The 14577-nt window shown below is 35.5% G+C and overlaps 1 protein-coding gene across 6 annotated transcripts in view; it reads right to left on the bottom strand.

Moving 5' to 3' along the window:
- Positions 1 to 11983: 11983 nt before the first annotated feature.
- Positions 11984 to 14577, bottom strand: part of LOC124354047 (H(+)/Cl(-) exchange transporter 7-like) — a 66040-nt gene continuing 63446 nt past the window's right edge. For all 6 annotated transcript variants that reach the window (XM_046804209.1, XM_046804212.1, XM_046804211.1 and 3 more), the window contains 2 exons: positions 14234 to 14314; positions 11984 to 12131 (listed from right to left, as the gene is read on the bottom strand). In XM_046804209.1, coding sequence (XP_046660165.1) covers positions 12039 to 12131; positions 14234 to 14314 — 174 coding nt within the window. In that variant the 3' untranslated portion in view covers positions 11984 to 12038. The remainder of the gene's footprint in view (positions 12132 to 14233; positions 14315 to 14577) is intronic.

The raw sequence follows: 14577 nt of genomic DNA, 5'->3' as shown, positions 1-14577 counted from the left end.
TTGCTTCATTACTTTCCCTTCCACCTTTTATTTAGATGTCTTAAAATGTCTAAATCTTCCTCCTTTAGTGTATAGTGGAGAAAAATGAGCAAAAGTAACCAAAGATGCCTAAAACTGCAATACTGAGCGAGTGATTTTAGAATAAACCTAGAGAGAAAATGTGAAGTTTTATTCTTCCAGTCAGACGTGCTAATTCTAATATTGATTCAGTTTTGTATCAGAAGTTTGCCTAAAAAATTGTAGTCTTAACATTAAAGATCAAATTCAATCCTTGTTTTTGATGTGTGACTGAAGTCTAAAACATCAATTAGATTAACAATCATAAATTAAGTTGGAAAAATGGTTAATATTTTTTATTTTACTCAATATTTTAGTCTTGATATCATTTAAAAATTAAGTATGGACAATGATAATATTTTGTAACTAAAAAGAAGTGTAATGATTTAAAAAATACTTTCATACCTGTAAAATAAATACAATATTATTAACAATATTTCATAATAAAGCTCTTCTTAATCCATGCAATAGATTGTAGATAAACTTATAAGATTTTAAATTTTAAAAATTAAGACTTTAGCTCTGATTTCTGACTGTTCTTATCCATGAAAAATGGTAAAACATCAACTTTAAGTAAAGAACAATTAAATTAAATTTGCATTTTAAATAAATAAAAAACACAATTTACTCATATTAAAAGGATCAATAAAATCCACCTGCCCCATACAACTTTGAAATTTCTCTTCCCAATGAAATTTCAACATGAAAATAAATATACAGTGTGAGTTCAAAGAGTGGATACACTATATTTAGTTTTTCATGGATAGAGATGGAGGGATGGAACTTGGGACACCTTTCTAGGAAATAGATGTGAAATTTTTAGTCAATGTTACACCTTTTCCCATTTCCTCAAAATGGGATTTTGGGATGTCAGCTCAAAAGTTTTAAATATAAAGACCCATTAAGTGACACCTCATTTGAAAGGCCTTTATAAAAGAAGAACAGTGGCAACAAGAGCTTTCTATCTCAACTCAGTACAAAATGGCAGTCTATTGAAATTAATGAAGTAATAATTAAATGGCTAAAACTTAATAACCTGTGCTTTATACATTAATGTTCAAACTGCTGTCACAGGACAGTTTGCCAATGTCCAAGCCTATTGTAGACACTTGAAACGGCACACTGTATGGATTCACGTGGGATTTGCGCTACTATTATGTCCCTTGCATTATTAATATACTGGAGTTTCATTTTATAGATGTTTTTTTAATGTGACCCCACACTAAGTTGTTACGTGGAGACAGATCTGGCAATCTTGGTGGCCACTCGATACTTCCTCTATCCTCTATTCTGCCTATCCAGCGATTTGGAAAAATTTTGTTTAAATACTCATGGAAATGCAGGCCAAAGTGTGGAAGCACTCCATCCTGCTGGAACCAAACTTCATTACAGTTGGTTGCTTGCTACTTCGATAGCTGGATAAACCTGATTTGTAACATTTCCTGGTATACCTCGCATTAAGATTTCCATCAACAAACTGATCCCTAACAATTCCAAGCCAAACCTTTAATTTTTCAGGGTGCTGATTGCTCTCTCATCCAATGAAGGTTAACATCAGCTCAATAACGAGCATTGTGTCTGTTAAAGTTACTGTTTAACACGAAATTTGCTTCATCTAATTGTATTATTATCAATGTTCCACATGATTATTTCATAAAATTCTATTCGATGACCAAAATCATCAACTAATGACGCGTGAACTAAATGACTTTTATATGCTTTATAACCACTGTCATGTAAAACTTTACATGTTGTTTGAGATATACTTAATATTTGGGAAACATTTCTTGTTGAGGCATGAAGATCTTCATGACTGTAAACAGACTGTAAAAAAATGTTAAAGCATAATTAATTGCTGAAAATAATAATATCATCTTTCTTCAGAAATAACTAAAGGACTCTGTTAAAAGGATTCTTACTAGGACATTCTGTAACACTTTCTATGTAGAAATGACTTTCATGCAAATTTAATGCAAGTTTCATGCAAAATCCACTGATGAGATCATTCTCCATATATATTTTGTAGATATTGTGGATTTTAGGCAACATGTGATACTTGTCAAATATTGAAATTTAATATATAACCAACTCAGTTTGTTTCAAAATTGATTTATTGTGTGATTTCATAATTATCACCATGATTACCAAAACGACCAGTGTAATAATATTCGCTAACACTCAGCCAAATCCCATAGAGTGCCATGCACCATCACTGATCTCGATGACATCTATATAGAAATGGAGCTTCATGCAAAATTTCAAGTCTGTAGGTCAGTTATTCTAGAGATATGTGACAGACAGACAGATATGTATTTTTCCAGCCCCTTGAGCGATAAGCTTCACTAATGCTCAGCCAATAAAGTTAATGGTAATTCTCTTTTCAGTCGCCAATAGAGTTAATAGCCTTAATGATTTGGTACTGAAATATTTAAGCAAGAACAAAAGTAAATATTTCCGACATTTAAAGGGTGTTATATTTTCTCAAAAACACCAATAACAAATATATATATTGGTAGGAAATGTCATCAATGTTGGTTATTGTCAATGAATTTTTGTAAAATTCTAAGAATTTTTTGAGGCAGAGCACATAGTTTGTTCTGGAGCTTCAAAAGGAACAATAACAACAAGATAATGATAAAAATAGTCATTGAACACCATATTGAGAATAGAAGTGTTTGTAAAGTGCTATTTTATATTCAAAGCAAAAAGATACAGACTAAGTTCATAGACTTTATCAATAGGATTTGTATTCTTCATCTTCAGGTTTGCACTCCAGTTTAATGATACAATTTCACAATATTAGTACAAGAGACAACAGGTTCACCTACAGAAAGTAAGGTTTATCATCCGATGCATGAATAAATCACCAAATAGTCTAGAAAGAAGAATTCAGACTTGTTTTTGACCCGGGTGAGGCAGGCATGACGTTTCGCAAGTAGCAGAGAACGACTTTCTCCACCGATCAGAGAGGCCTTGGTCCACACCTGTCGTGTTATGTTACCTCTAGTCACTCGTATCTGGTCTCTGATACTCTCAAGGTCTCACCCTGGGTTCAACACCATTGGCCGTGGAATATATTTGTTCTACTGTTCATCTTTACACAGAATCTTAGATGAGATTTATCTCCAAAAATCTATGAAACTTTCCGCTGATAATAATAAATAAGTAGCAATTAATGACTTATGAGATAAAAAATACATTTAAGTTGAAGATAGCCAAGCAATGATTTTTCATAATTGGCTCTCCATAATTGGATATCCTTAAAAATTGTTTTTATTCTCAAAGTTTTCCACTACTCCCTCTTAAACACAGTAAAACATTTGTTTGATCTCCTTAACTCATTTTAACTCTCCTTAACTGATCACAACAAACAATTTTTATCTGTTATGGAAATGGATAAGTTTTGAAAATTAAAATAAAATAACCATTGGTAATTGAACATTTCCTAAAGATGAACAATAAAGATGGTTTATTTCCACTGCTGTTTAGTTTATACTCAATTGGTTCCAACAATTGGCAGTTTTGTTTCAATCACTAGTTTATTTAATATTTCAATCCCAATATTTTTTTTATTTGGAGATCTATCTGCAATTTTTAAAACTACAAGTTCAGGTAACCATGCTTGTTAATTTTAAGAAATTAGTTTATTTTTATATAAAAGTGTGATTAGAGTGTGAACGCTTTAAATTGATACCAAATATGCTTGTAAAATAATAATTTTAGATGTCTAAAATTGCCGTAAAATATTAAAAAATGTTGTTAATAATATGGATATTTGTAATATATTCTTAATTTAAACGGTGGAATGCAATACTCACAGATAAACGTAACGGTACAGTAAGCAATAATTAAAACATTTATTTTACTTCAATATATACTGAATTCGCTCATTTTTATTTAACAAGTTTTTATAAAAAAGTCTGCCATCCTTAAATACAACAGTTTATGGTGAAGTAAAAACTTAAATTTTTTTATGTAATGTAATAATAATAATACCTTCTCTATGAAAAAGAACGTTACTTGATTTAAAATAGTCTAGAAAGAATATGATGAATGTAAATTATTTTAAGTGTATGCAAGTATTATTTTATGTGTACATATTTATGCATTTTAACTTATTTTACACTATCAATGTTATTATTATTAATTTGTATGTTATTGTAAGGATCGTTGTTCAGGAGCAGGAGTTTTTCTTTTACCCATTTATGAAAACTTGTTTTATTTATTTACTCATGGTACTTCCCTGTTAGCCTGAAATACAAGTTCTGCTCTGTCCAAGAATCCATCACTAGGGCCAACGTGTATGTTGATAAGTCTGTTATTTCCTCTGTTAGTAGTCAGGACACTGTTACATGTTCACTTTACCAACATTTCTGGAAAGTTAGATTTGAGTTTACCCAACTTTCATCCATATACAATATGTTCCTGTTGTCACTTCTCAGCTGTTGGTTACTTAGAGATATTTAACTCTCCAATTAACATCATTTTTGATTATGCATTTGTCAAAACTGTCAATTGTTACTTCCCACTAAACTGGATATTTCCTTTTCTTTCCTAGGATTGAAAAGGAGGAATTACTACCGTATTTTTTACACTCACTTCTAATTTTATAAATACTATTAGGGATTTAGATGTGTAAAAAGCAGCCTTCTTTAGTGGAAACACTAAATGATTGTTCTTCTTTTTCTAAAGGGCAGCCTAACTAAGCCCCCCTAGGGGCCTGTTTTCTTTCTAGGTAGGGGGAGGAGAAAGGGCTACTTAGCCTTAACTTCGCCTGGTAAACTTTTTTTTCCTATTGCTATGCACTTAAGTCTCAAGGGCCTTTTGCGCATCTCGGAAGTATACCATGAAGCCAATCGGTCTATGGTTTCAGCAGTTCTGCAAACTGACAAAAACAACCGGTCAGGTCCTCCTGGAGAAATTCATCACCCTTGTAGAGACTACCAAAGATGGCGTAGCACTCCCTTGCTATTGCAGAACAGTCAAAGAGCAGATATTCAGCAGGTTCCTCCTGCTCTCACACGTTCTACTGTGTGGATCCTCCTGAAGAATGCCGACTCTGTGAAGATGCTTCCTCAGGTGACCATGTCTCGTAATTAGACCTATAATCCAAGAAGACGCCAATCTACTTAAGGAGGGAAAGTCAGATGCCACCCTGGGGGAAAGCGACTGTAGGACCATACTGCTAATTCTCGGACTCAGATGCAGCCTCGACCTTCTCTCATGTTCATCATGAACCTATTTCGAGACAGCCCCAAAGGATAAACATCTGAATACCACAGAATGGTTGAGGTCCCATGTTGTTGGACTCTCAGCCTCGGCCAGGGCATCAGCTCTTTCATTCCTAGAGATCCCAATACTACCAGGAACCCAACAAACAGTCACATTGTTTATTCTGCCGGGGAAAGAAATGACTTGATAGCAATCCCAGACAAGTTTAGTGTTGAACTCATAAGAGTTCAATGCTTTTAATGCTGCCTGGCTATCTGTGAAAATGCTAATTGTGTTACTCCTGTACCAATGAAACACATTCCATATTAAGTGTGACTTCTGCATGAAAGACTGTGAAATTCCGTAAACCATTCAAGCTCCGCTGATGGAAGAGCCATTCCCTCCGACCAAGCTTCCCTAGAAGGTATAAAATCCTGAAGAATTTGTTGATTGTAAATCTTTGTGGCATTTAATCAGACACCATGTGCAGAGCATTCCCCTGAATCAGGATGGTAACTTTGCAGTGCCCTCTGTTGAAGCCTGAGGCTGACCAAAGCCCCGCCCCACCTGCTGAAGACAGTAGGCACTCCTCCTGGCCATAGCCCGAATGACAATCTCCAGGGAGGTGATGCTGAAACGTCTGGAGCCACACCTGGCACACTTGGAAAAGCCCGAGTGATAGCAAGGCAAGCCATCCTTTGGATAAAAGCCAGACTAGCTACCGCCATCTTAGCCTCGATTTTTAGCCACCAAACAACAGCTCCAAACATTAGTGCAGGTCTAACCATGAAGACTTAAAGCCCAATACAAAAGTCTCCAAGACCCTCCTATCACACGTTTGCATTGCTTCAGAGACCTCTGGCGACAACCCTTTCCAGATGGGGTCCCCGGTTCAGAACCCTATCAAGGATGACACCAAGATATTTGACCTCAGACTTTAACTCAATGGAATGAGCCTCTCAATAATAATGGACTAATACCCTCCAACTGATGCCTTCTTGTAAAGGTAACCACAGCTGCCTTGATGTTGTTGACACTAAAGCCCATCCCATCACACCAGTTCCCCACCATGTTCAGAGCAGCATTGGTCAGTCAGTTCCATGTTTGTTGTATTCAACTTGCCACTTACAAAAATCACAATGTCATCTACATACCCCTGTGCGAAGACACCTCTGCTACTCAAAGACATGTTGTTTGCAACTAGATTCCGAGGGGAGAAAGGACGCCACCCTGGGTACAGCCCCTCATAGTCCTTGTACTGATGCTCGCTTACATAAGAATGGTGGTAACCACATTATCTGTGAGTAGGGCTTATCCAGTCACATATTTGTCCATCGATACCACGTATCGAGACCGCATTGACAATCGCCTGAGTGTGTATTGTCAAAACCTCCTTTGATGTCCAGAAAGACACCTATGGCTATTTCTTTTGCTGCTAGTGCCTTCTCAATCCTGCATACCAAATAATGCAGGTCTGAGTCGCGTAATCTTCCAGGAGTGTAAGTATACTTACTTGGATGTAGAGAGCGCTCCAAGAGAGATCCCTCTCAAACAAGCCCTCACAATCATGTTCTCCATGGTTTTGAGAAGAAAGGAGGACTGATATAGACAGGCTGATCCAAGCTAGACCTCCCCTGCTTCGGTAAAAACACTACCCTGGATACTCTCCAGGACAGAGAAATATACCTGGATGCCACAGAGGTCCTGAACAGCCAGGGAAGGAGAAAATCCAACCCCCGATGCTAGCCAACCGGTCTTACTCCGTCTTCCCCAGGAGCTTTATAAGGACTAAACGATGTAATCGTTCACATAATAACGAGCAAAATTAAAACAACCCCCTTGAAACCTTGTGTGTGAAGGTTATTACATAACACGCCAAACTCCATTATGAGTGAGTAGCGACCCCATAGATCTCTCTCTACTGCTGAGTAGTTGAGCCTCATCATAAATGATACAGTCCAGAAAGTGTGTTCCTATCATAAGTTTTAGAACTCCCTCCGGTTTCATAAAATAACTACCTTGATCTTCCTTGAGACCACCAAATGGCGAGATGGGATTTTTTGCTAATAGCTTCTGAAGCCTTGTACAACCCTGCACACTATTTTGCAGATGTCAGCATGATCAGAAAGGGAAGGCTCGTTAGACACATGTCAACCATGTTCCTGGTTAAGAATATCCTATGTCATCATGCCAACATCTATCACCTCCCTACATATCCATGTACGAAACGCAGGAACTTTACCCACGTTTACCATCACTAGACTACGGAACATTATATACGCTAGAAGTGGCTTAACTCTGTTGTTTGTGTTGGTGCTGCTCCACGAAACACTGTGTAAATTAGCGTCACAGCCAATCATCAACTCCACACCACTTCTCCCAGCATGATCTACCCAGGCATATCTATCTCTCATATCCTATCCTATCTCTCTGGAGGGTGTGGAATCTATAACATCACATGGGAGATATAATGACTTCATCAGGATTCGTCCAATGCCATCCCCAATCAGCCTGACAGTGTAGAGATCCCTGGAACAGGAATGCTGATCAACTTGTTGCTAAGAGCAATATAAGCTCTGGCATTATTAACATAGCTGTGAACAATTTTAACCCCTGACATGAAAAGCAACCCCTTACAACTTCTGGGTTCCTACTTCAGGGCCACATACAAATCTTCCAAAAATTGTCTGTGGAACACAGCTGAAGCTACATTACTGTGCTACAAATTGACCTGAAGGACCTTGATCGTCATGATCAGCCACCACACCCCATGTCCTCAGCTGGACCTCTTCTACACCATTGAACACCCTCCAGTTCCTCACTTTAAAAGTCGCTGCAGACTGCTCATCTATGAACTTTACCATCATCCTGGAAACTCCAACGTAGACATCTTCAACGATCTTCTAGTCTGCCACGGAAATTCCAACATTCTGTTTGGCAATGGCTCTGGTAGTCTTTCTCGGCCACAGGACCGTCGATTATGAGTAAGACCTTAATAGATCTTATGAGGTCCCGATAGTTCCCAAAGACCACACCTATCCCTTCAGTGCCCCCGAGACTCAAACCCAAAGCCAGTCCCTAGTCTTGCCACACAACATGGAGACCTCCTCTCTCGGGAAAGTACCTTTTAAACATTAAAAAAATCAGCTGAGAAAACATCAACAAGAATGCGCCTCCGCAGCTCCAAGGCCTCCTCCTCAGAGAAGTGCCTTTCAGAAAATTTCTTGGGACCAAAACCAACTTTGTGTCCTGTCAAAATCTTCCTAAATATCTCCCCCACTCCCTCCTCTGTTAAAATAGCAGCTTGGCAACCTGCCTGCTTTGGAGGTGCCACTTCGGCGAAGGTTTTCCAAGTGAAGAAACAACTGAGCGTTCTCTCTTCCCACTTGAAGTAGAGTCAGTTGCTGCAATTTCACTGTGTTGATTTCCTCTACCTCTTCTATTTTTTTCTTTCATTGGTTGATTTCTTGCCCTTTTGTTTCTTCAATTCGTTATCTAGCAGCCAGGCGCCATGAGCCTTCTTTTGCTCTTTCAACCTCTACATCAATACCACCAACTGCTGAGTCTTCATCAATGGTAACTGAGCGTGATAAACAGGCAGAGACATCCAGAGCCAAACAGCCAGATAAAACTGCCTGCTGTAAATGTTCCAGATCAAGATCTGTTCGGATTTGTTTTAGAATATGTAAAGATATCACGAGTACCAAGGAAGTAAAAGGTCCGCCTAGTCACAGCTCTGCATGACCAGATAAGGCTACTTACGTTTTGGAGGCACCCCCACTTGGGATTGAAGACTGACCATACCCGATCTGGCACTACTGTGAGGCACTGAGAGTAATCACCATTGCGGAGTGTACAATCCTGGGGTTTTGTACTAGCAAGGACACCTCATATCTAGCGTTTATCTAAGTCCAACCATTGGTTGGATTTGAATCCCCATTAGTCTTGACCAGTACTTAAGTGTCACCCCAAGTTATTTCAAAACTCACAACTAATGGTGAGGCATTATTGAGGCATAGATGACCTGTCCACGTTGTATAGCGCCTGAACCGAGAAACATACCTTCTTCGTTTTAAAGAAAGCCCACATACTTCAATCCAAAAGAATTTGGAAAAATAATTTTTAACACAAAAAACACTTTTGGGGGATAGGGGTTATTTTTTTAAGATTGTCAAATGTAAAGGTATTTGTTCAATGATAATTTAAATGAAGTTTTAATTTATTTTGCTTCTCATGTTGTATGGTCAAAGTTGTATGATTTCATCGTTTTTTTTTTTTTTACTGTTAACTTGTTAACAATTTTTGCACATCCAAATTTTTATCCAAGGTTACCAAAGAAACACTCTTTCGAAAATCATGTTACAGTTGTCACTTTTCAGCACATTTCCAATTTTTCTTTTTAATGTTTCAAATTTAGGATATTTCAAACTTGTAAAACCTATAAAATTCAAACAGCAAGGTTTCACTTTCATTACACCTATTAACTCCTCTTTTAAAAACTATTTTTTTTAAATATAAAGTTTGGCTTTATCTTGCATGGTTAAGAAATGGTGGTGCATTTTCATGTTTTGTTGCATCAACTCTTGAATTTACCTTAGGTTCTGAATAAACAATTTTTGTTATTTATTCAATTGATAAAATTAATACTGTTATGTGCTGTAAATTAAGTAATTATTATTCCCACAAATATCTAGGTTCTAAATATTTTGGTCCAACAATTATTTTATTGAACTAACCTTATTTAAAGATGTTCAAACTATAATCTGTTGTTTTCCAAACAGAGTTCTACCCTGAATCTAAATTTTCTACTGGCCTTAAGACCTCTTCTCCGTTTATTGATTGAACTGCAGCCCTGATTCATTGCAGCTTGTCCTCTCTAGTTGTGGGCCTTGATGCATAAACCAATTCTTTTAACCTCCCCACAAGTAGTCCATGCAAGTTAAATCAAGAAAGGGGCAAGGTAGTTGACTGGTCCACGTCACCCAATCCATTTTTGAGGATATTCCTCATCCAGAGTTTGTTGCACCGCTTCAGAGTAATGGGCTGGCACACAATTGTGCATAAACCACATTTCTTGGATAGTTTGTTCAGGAATATTCAAAAAAAATTAGGCAAGTATCCAAGTGTCTTAAAAAAAAAAAAAAAATGGGTCAGTTTGGCTACCAAAAACACTGCACCAAATATTGAGGGTCCAGTACCTTTGGTTGTCTACCTCTCATATCCAGTGGAAATACCAAAAGCTTAGAACCTTATATTGTGATAATTCACTTCTCCATTGCTCCAGAAGGTTGCTTCGACACACATAAAAACCTTGTGAAAAAATATTCATCTTTGTGCGTGTTATCACCAGCCTACAGAAAAGGGTAATTCTTAGAAGGTTGTCATCTCTATGTAGTTCTTGATGTAATGAATTCCGGTATGGATGCATTTTATTGTCCCCAAGCATTATGAATACTCATCGTTGGCTAATTACTGCATAGGTAACCACTCTTCTAGATGAGTCACGTGGACTGACTAGAACCGCAGCTAAAACATCTGGATCTTTATCATCCCTTACAAGCCTAGTGAGCTGTTTCCCTTTGCTGTGATCTGGTAGTACATTTCCAGTTTTTTAGACATGACTAGCAAGTCTTTGGATTTGGAATACCTTTAAAAAGAAACAAAATCTTATGAAGACATGATTATCATCTGTAATCATTTCTCCCAATTTTATTCAAAAAGGTTTTGTTGCTGTTGAAGATAAGCTTGTTCATACCAGTAGAAAGTAACTGAACATATAAACACGTGTTTACAATAGTTAAAAAGCAAGTTAAAACATATTTGGCATTGCTCTTTGATTCGTTATCAAACAAATCCATCACATGTTACAAATAGATAAATCGTAATGAACGTTTAAATTTGATGGGAATTAGCACTTTTAGTGTATGGCTTCTCTTATTATACAAAAAGTGTTCTAAAAACAAGTGGTAGACACTTTTGAATACCCTATGCGAAGGTAGGAGAACACTGTGGCATACTAAATGGAAAATTAGTGTCTTTGGCATTATTTTTCATACAAGTATTTCATAACATACAGTGGCTTACTAATTTCTTCACCTCTCTGGTTCCTAACAAAAGTGATTTCTTTTTTGTATTGATTAGATAGGTACAGAACGTATTTTTTGCCCCTCAAACGTCCCACCTTAACACCTTCACAATAATTGGCACCACTTTTGCCTTTTTGAAGATTTTTTATTTCTCTTGGATTTCCTTTCAGGTCAGCTCTCAGTATTCCTGATACGTAAGTCTTCTCATCAAAAAGTTTTTTGACAGATGGACAATATCATAAAAATTATCTATAAATAATCATAAATCATTGATTCATCAAGTGACAATTCTTTGTCTGGATTGTAAACACATTTCATTGTTAAAAAATTCGATAATAGGCCTAATCTTCATTAGTTTGTCAATATCGTCAGTTTTGTTTTTGATAAAATTAAGGCACTGGAGGATTAGCAAAACATATAAGGAACATGTATTCACTGAAACAAGTTTGAACAGTTTATCTTTTTGCCACAAGTGCGTCATCCGCAACGAACTTGTTTATTTAAAATCAGTCATTACAGTATTCAATCAATTTTTCAAAGTATTAGAATAAAAAAGACATTCAAATTATTGAATACTTTTCTATTCAAATACTTTGCTAGTTGGGAGGTTTACTCAGATAGACATTAAGAAAGGTTCATAATAAGAATGTATTTATTCACAACACACAATCATCTCAGAGAAAACTATCGGATCCGCATTTCTTTGACACCCATTCTGCACATGCTGACCCATGTGTGGTATTTGGCAAGGTCTTTTCTTGTCACCATAGCAACAACCTGTAATAGACAAGAGTTGACAATAGAATTATTAGTTGGGCCCCTACAGATAAAGTTTTCTCGCAAAAATTAGAACATCTTTCAAATTCACTCCAAAACTTTACCTTGCCTACCACACATTTGGCAAAACTAAACATTTTAAAAGCATTGAAAATAGTATTTTGTACTAATTAGTTTAACAAATGAAAAGTTTAATATCAAAACTTGCACTACATAAATCAGTAGTTCACATTATTTCTGATTTCTTTAGTTTTGTTCAGAAGCCTTATGTAGTATCACGTGCTTCTACTGCTAGTGACAGACAAGTTAAGTTTATTATTTCACACATATAATTTTAATACTGAATATGTCATCTTAGTAGATTGTTGTAATCTAGGTTCTGACGGAGTAAGACAAATCATTGAAATGCTATAATTTGATGAGTAGTGATGGTGATTTTTATCATTTAAATAGAAGTGATGCCGGATAAAAATATTTACTTTATTCAACTAAATTAGTTGATGCTATATTATTAAAAAGTAAAGTATTATTACTTTACTTTTATTTCAGTTATGTGGGTCTGACGATGTGTTCATTGAGCACGAAAGGCCTCACAAAAATAAAAATTTGTCATTTATTGGAGTGTTTGATCATATATTAAGCATTTAGTTTCCAGAAAGAAGAAGCTGGTAAAATGAATTAGTTGATTACATTCATAAATTGTATTTCTATAGTTGTTATTTTTAACTTTTATTATAAACAACTGTTTATTCACTCTAATCTATACAAAGTAGCTTTAATTCTTAAAATAGATACAACACAATAGGAATATTTCACTAAAATTGGTATTCTATTGATAATTAAACTCTGAATTTTACATATTTATAATTTGTAAATAAAGTTGAATTGTATTATGAATCAACAATTTACTAATTTATCACCCATAATTATGCTTACAATTACCTATAAAAACTGTATTATTCAATATTAAAAATTATTTTCTTTAAACACACACAATAATTTACATTATGGGCTGTTGTTTACATCAGAGTAAGAATTTAAATCTTACCACACAACAATATTATGGTCATTTAATATTGAGGTAAGTAAAGCCAATTTGAAGCTACCCAGAAAAATAAATCTGATTTGTCAGCATTAAGAGGTAAGCAGAGAATTTTGTCTGGGTGGGAGAACATGTAGTGGGCCTGTGGCGTGACCATCCCAACAGAGAAGATAGCGCATCACATTAAATATTGTATAAAACACATTAAACAAGTGCACAAAAAGACAAAACTAGACCTTGGACGTGACTTTCTGAGTGCTAAGGGTTAAAACTGTAGTGCCTTTAGAAAAATTACCTTAAATAATTACATCACAGATAACTTTTCCTCTTATTTTAGGGTAGATACGTAATAAATATATTTGCAAAAGAAATACAGACTAGAGTTACAATAACCTATCTACAAAATGTGGCAGCTTTCTGTGAAATACTTTATATATAAGAACAAACAACTACTAACACAAAGTTGTTGTCAACTGTACGCAGTCTGACAACTCCATATTAGAGGTGTAACAAAAATTACGGTTTAGCAGAGTAAAATAAAAATAACTTGTGCTTTTAACCAATCTAAATCAGGCTCTGCACCATAAGGTGTCTGCCACAGTCAACATGTTAATAAATGACATGTATACTTTTGGAAGTATATAAGTTTATATACCAGAGATGTTAAAATAATAATAGTAGTAGTAGTTATTTAAAAATAATTTTCAAGAAGTTTAGTTGTGATCGCCATCTGATGTACATAAAGTAATAAAATCTAATAATTGTTTAGTTGTCACAATTTGTTTGTGACATCAGCTGAAGGTCAATTAATTTAAATAACAAAGTGAGCTTAATATTATTTAGTTTGTATAAAGAAAGGTCTGCTACAAGTAATAAAGGTAGGTGTGGAAATTGCTACAAGTTGAAAAGCTTACCACAGTGGAATCACTGATTAGACAAAGTATACCTATCAAGTGTAATGGGAAGTATTTTTAAGAGAATAAGGTTTTTTGTTCATATCACTTTTAAAAATAATTCCGGTTTCTTTTCTGCACCTCCTCACATGAGCATAAATGCTTACCACATTTTCCTCATCAACCACTATCATATGTCGCAGGCCCAGGCTGCGGAACAGGTCATAGCTTTTGGTCAGTGGCATGGTCTGTAACATAATCTCAGAAATGTCATATCATTTTGATCTAACTAAGTAACTAAAACACCATGTCTTGAGAATATGTATTGATTTTTTTCTTTAAGTGACAAAACATACAGCCAATCATGCATTAAACCAAGTGAAATTTGTATAGAAAATAATATTATACTGTTCATGCTATTGTAATAGAGAAGTTATAGCAATAGAGAATAAATATTGAAATGGTCTGAACAAATTTTAAAAGAATGAAACGATGCAATACTAACACTCAA

This window comes from Homalodisca vitripennis, chromosome 2, assembly GCF_021130785.1.
Source record: "Homalodisca vitripennis isolate AUS2020 chromosome 2, UT_GWSS_2.1, whole genome shotgun sequence".
NCBI classification, from domain to species: Eukaryota; Metazoa; Arthropoda; class Insecta; order Hemiptera; family Cicadellidae; genus Homalodisca; species Homalodisca vitripennis.
The sequence above is the reverse complement of the archived record's forward strand: the minus strand, read 5'-3'. Positions and strand labels throughout refer to the sequence as shown.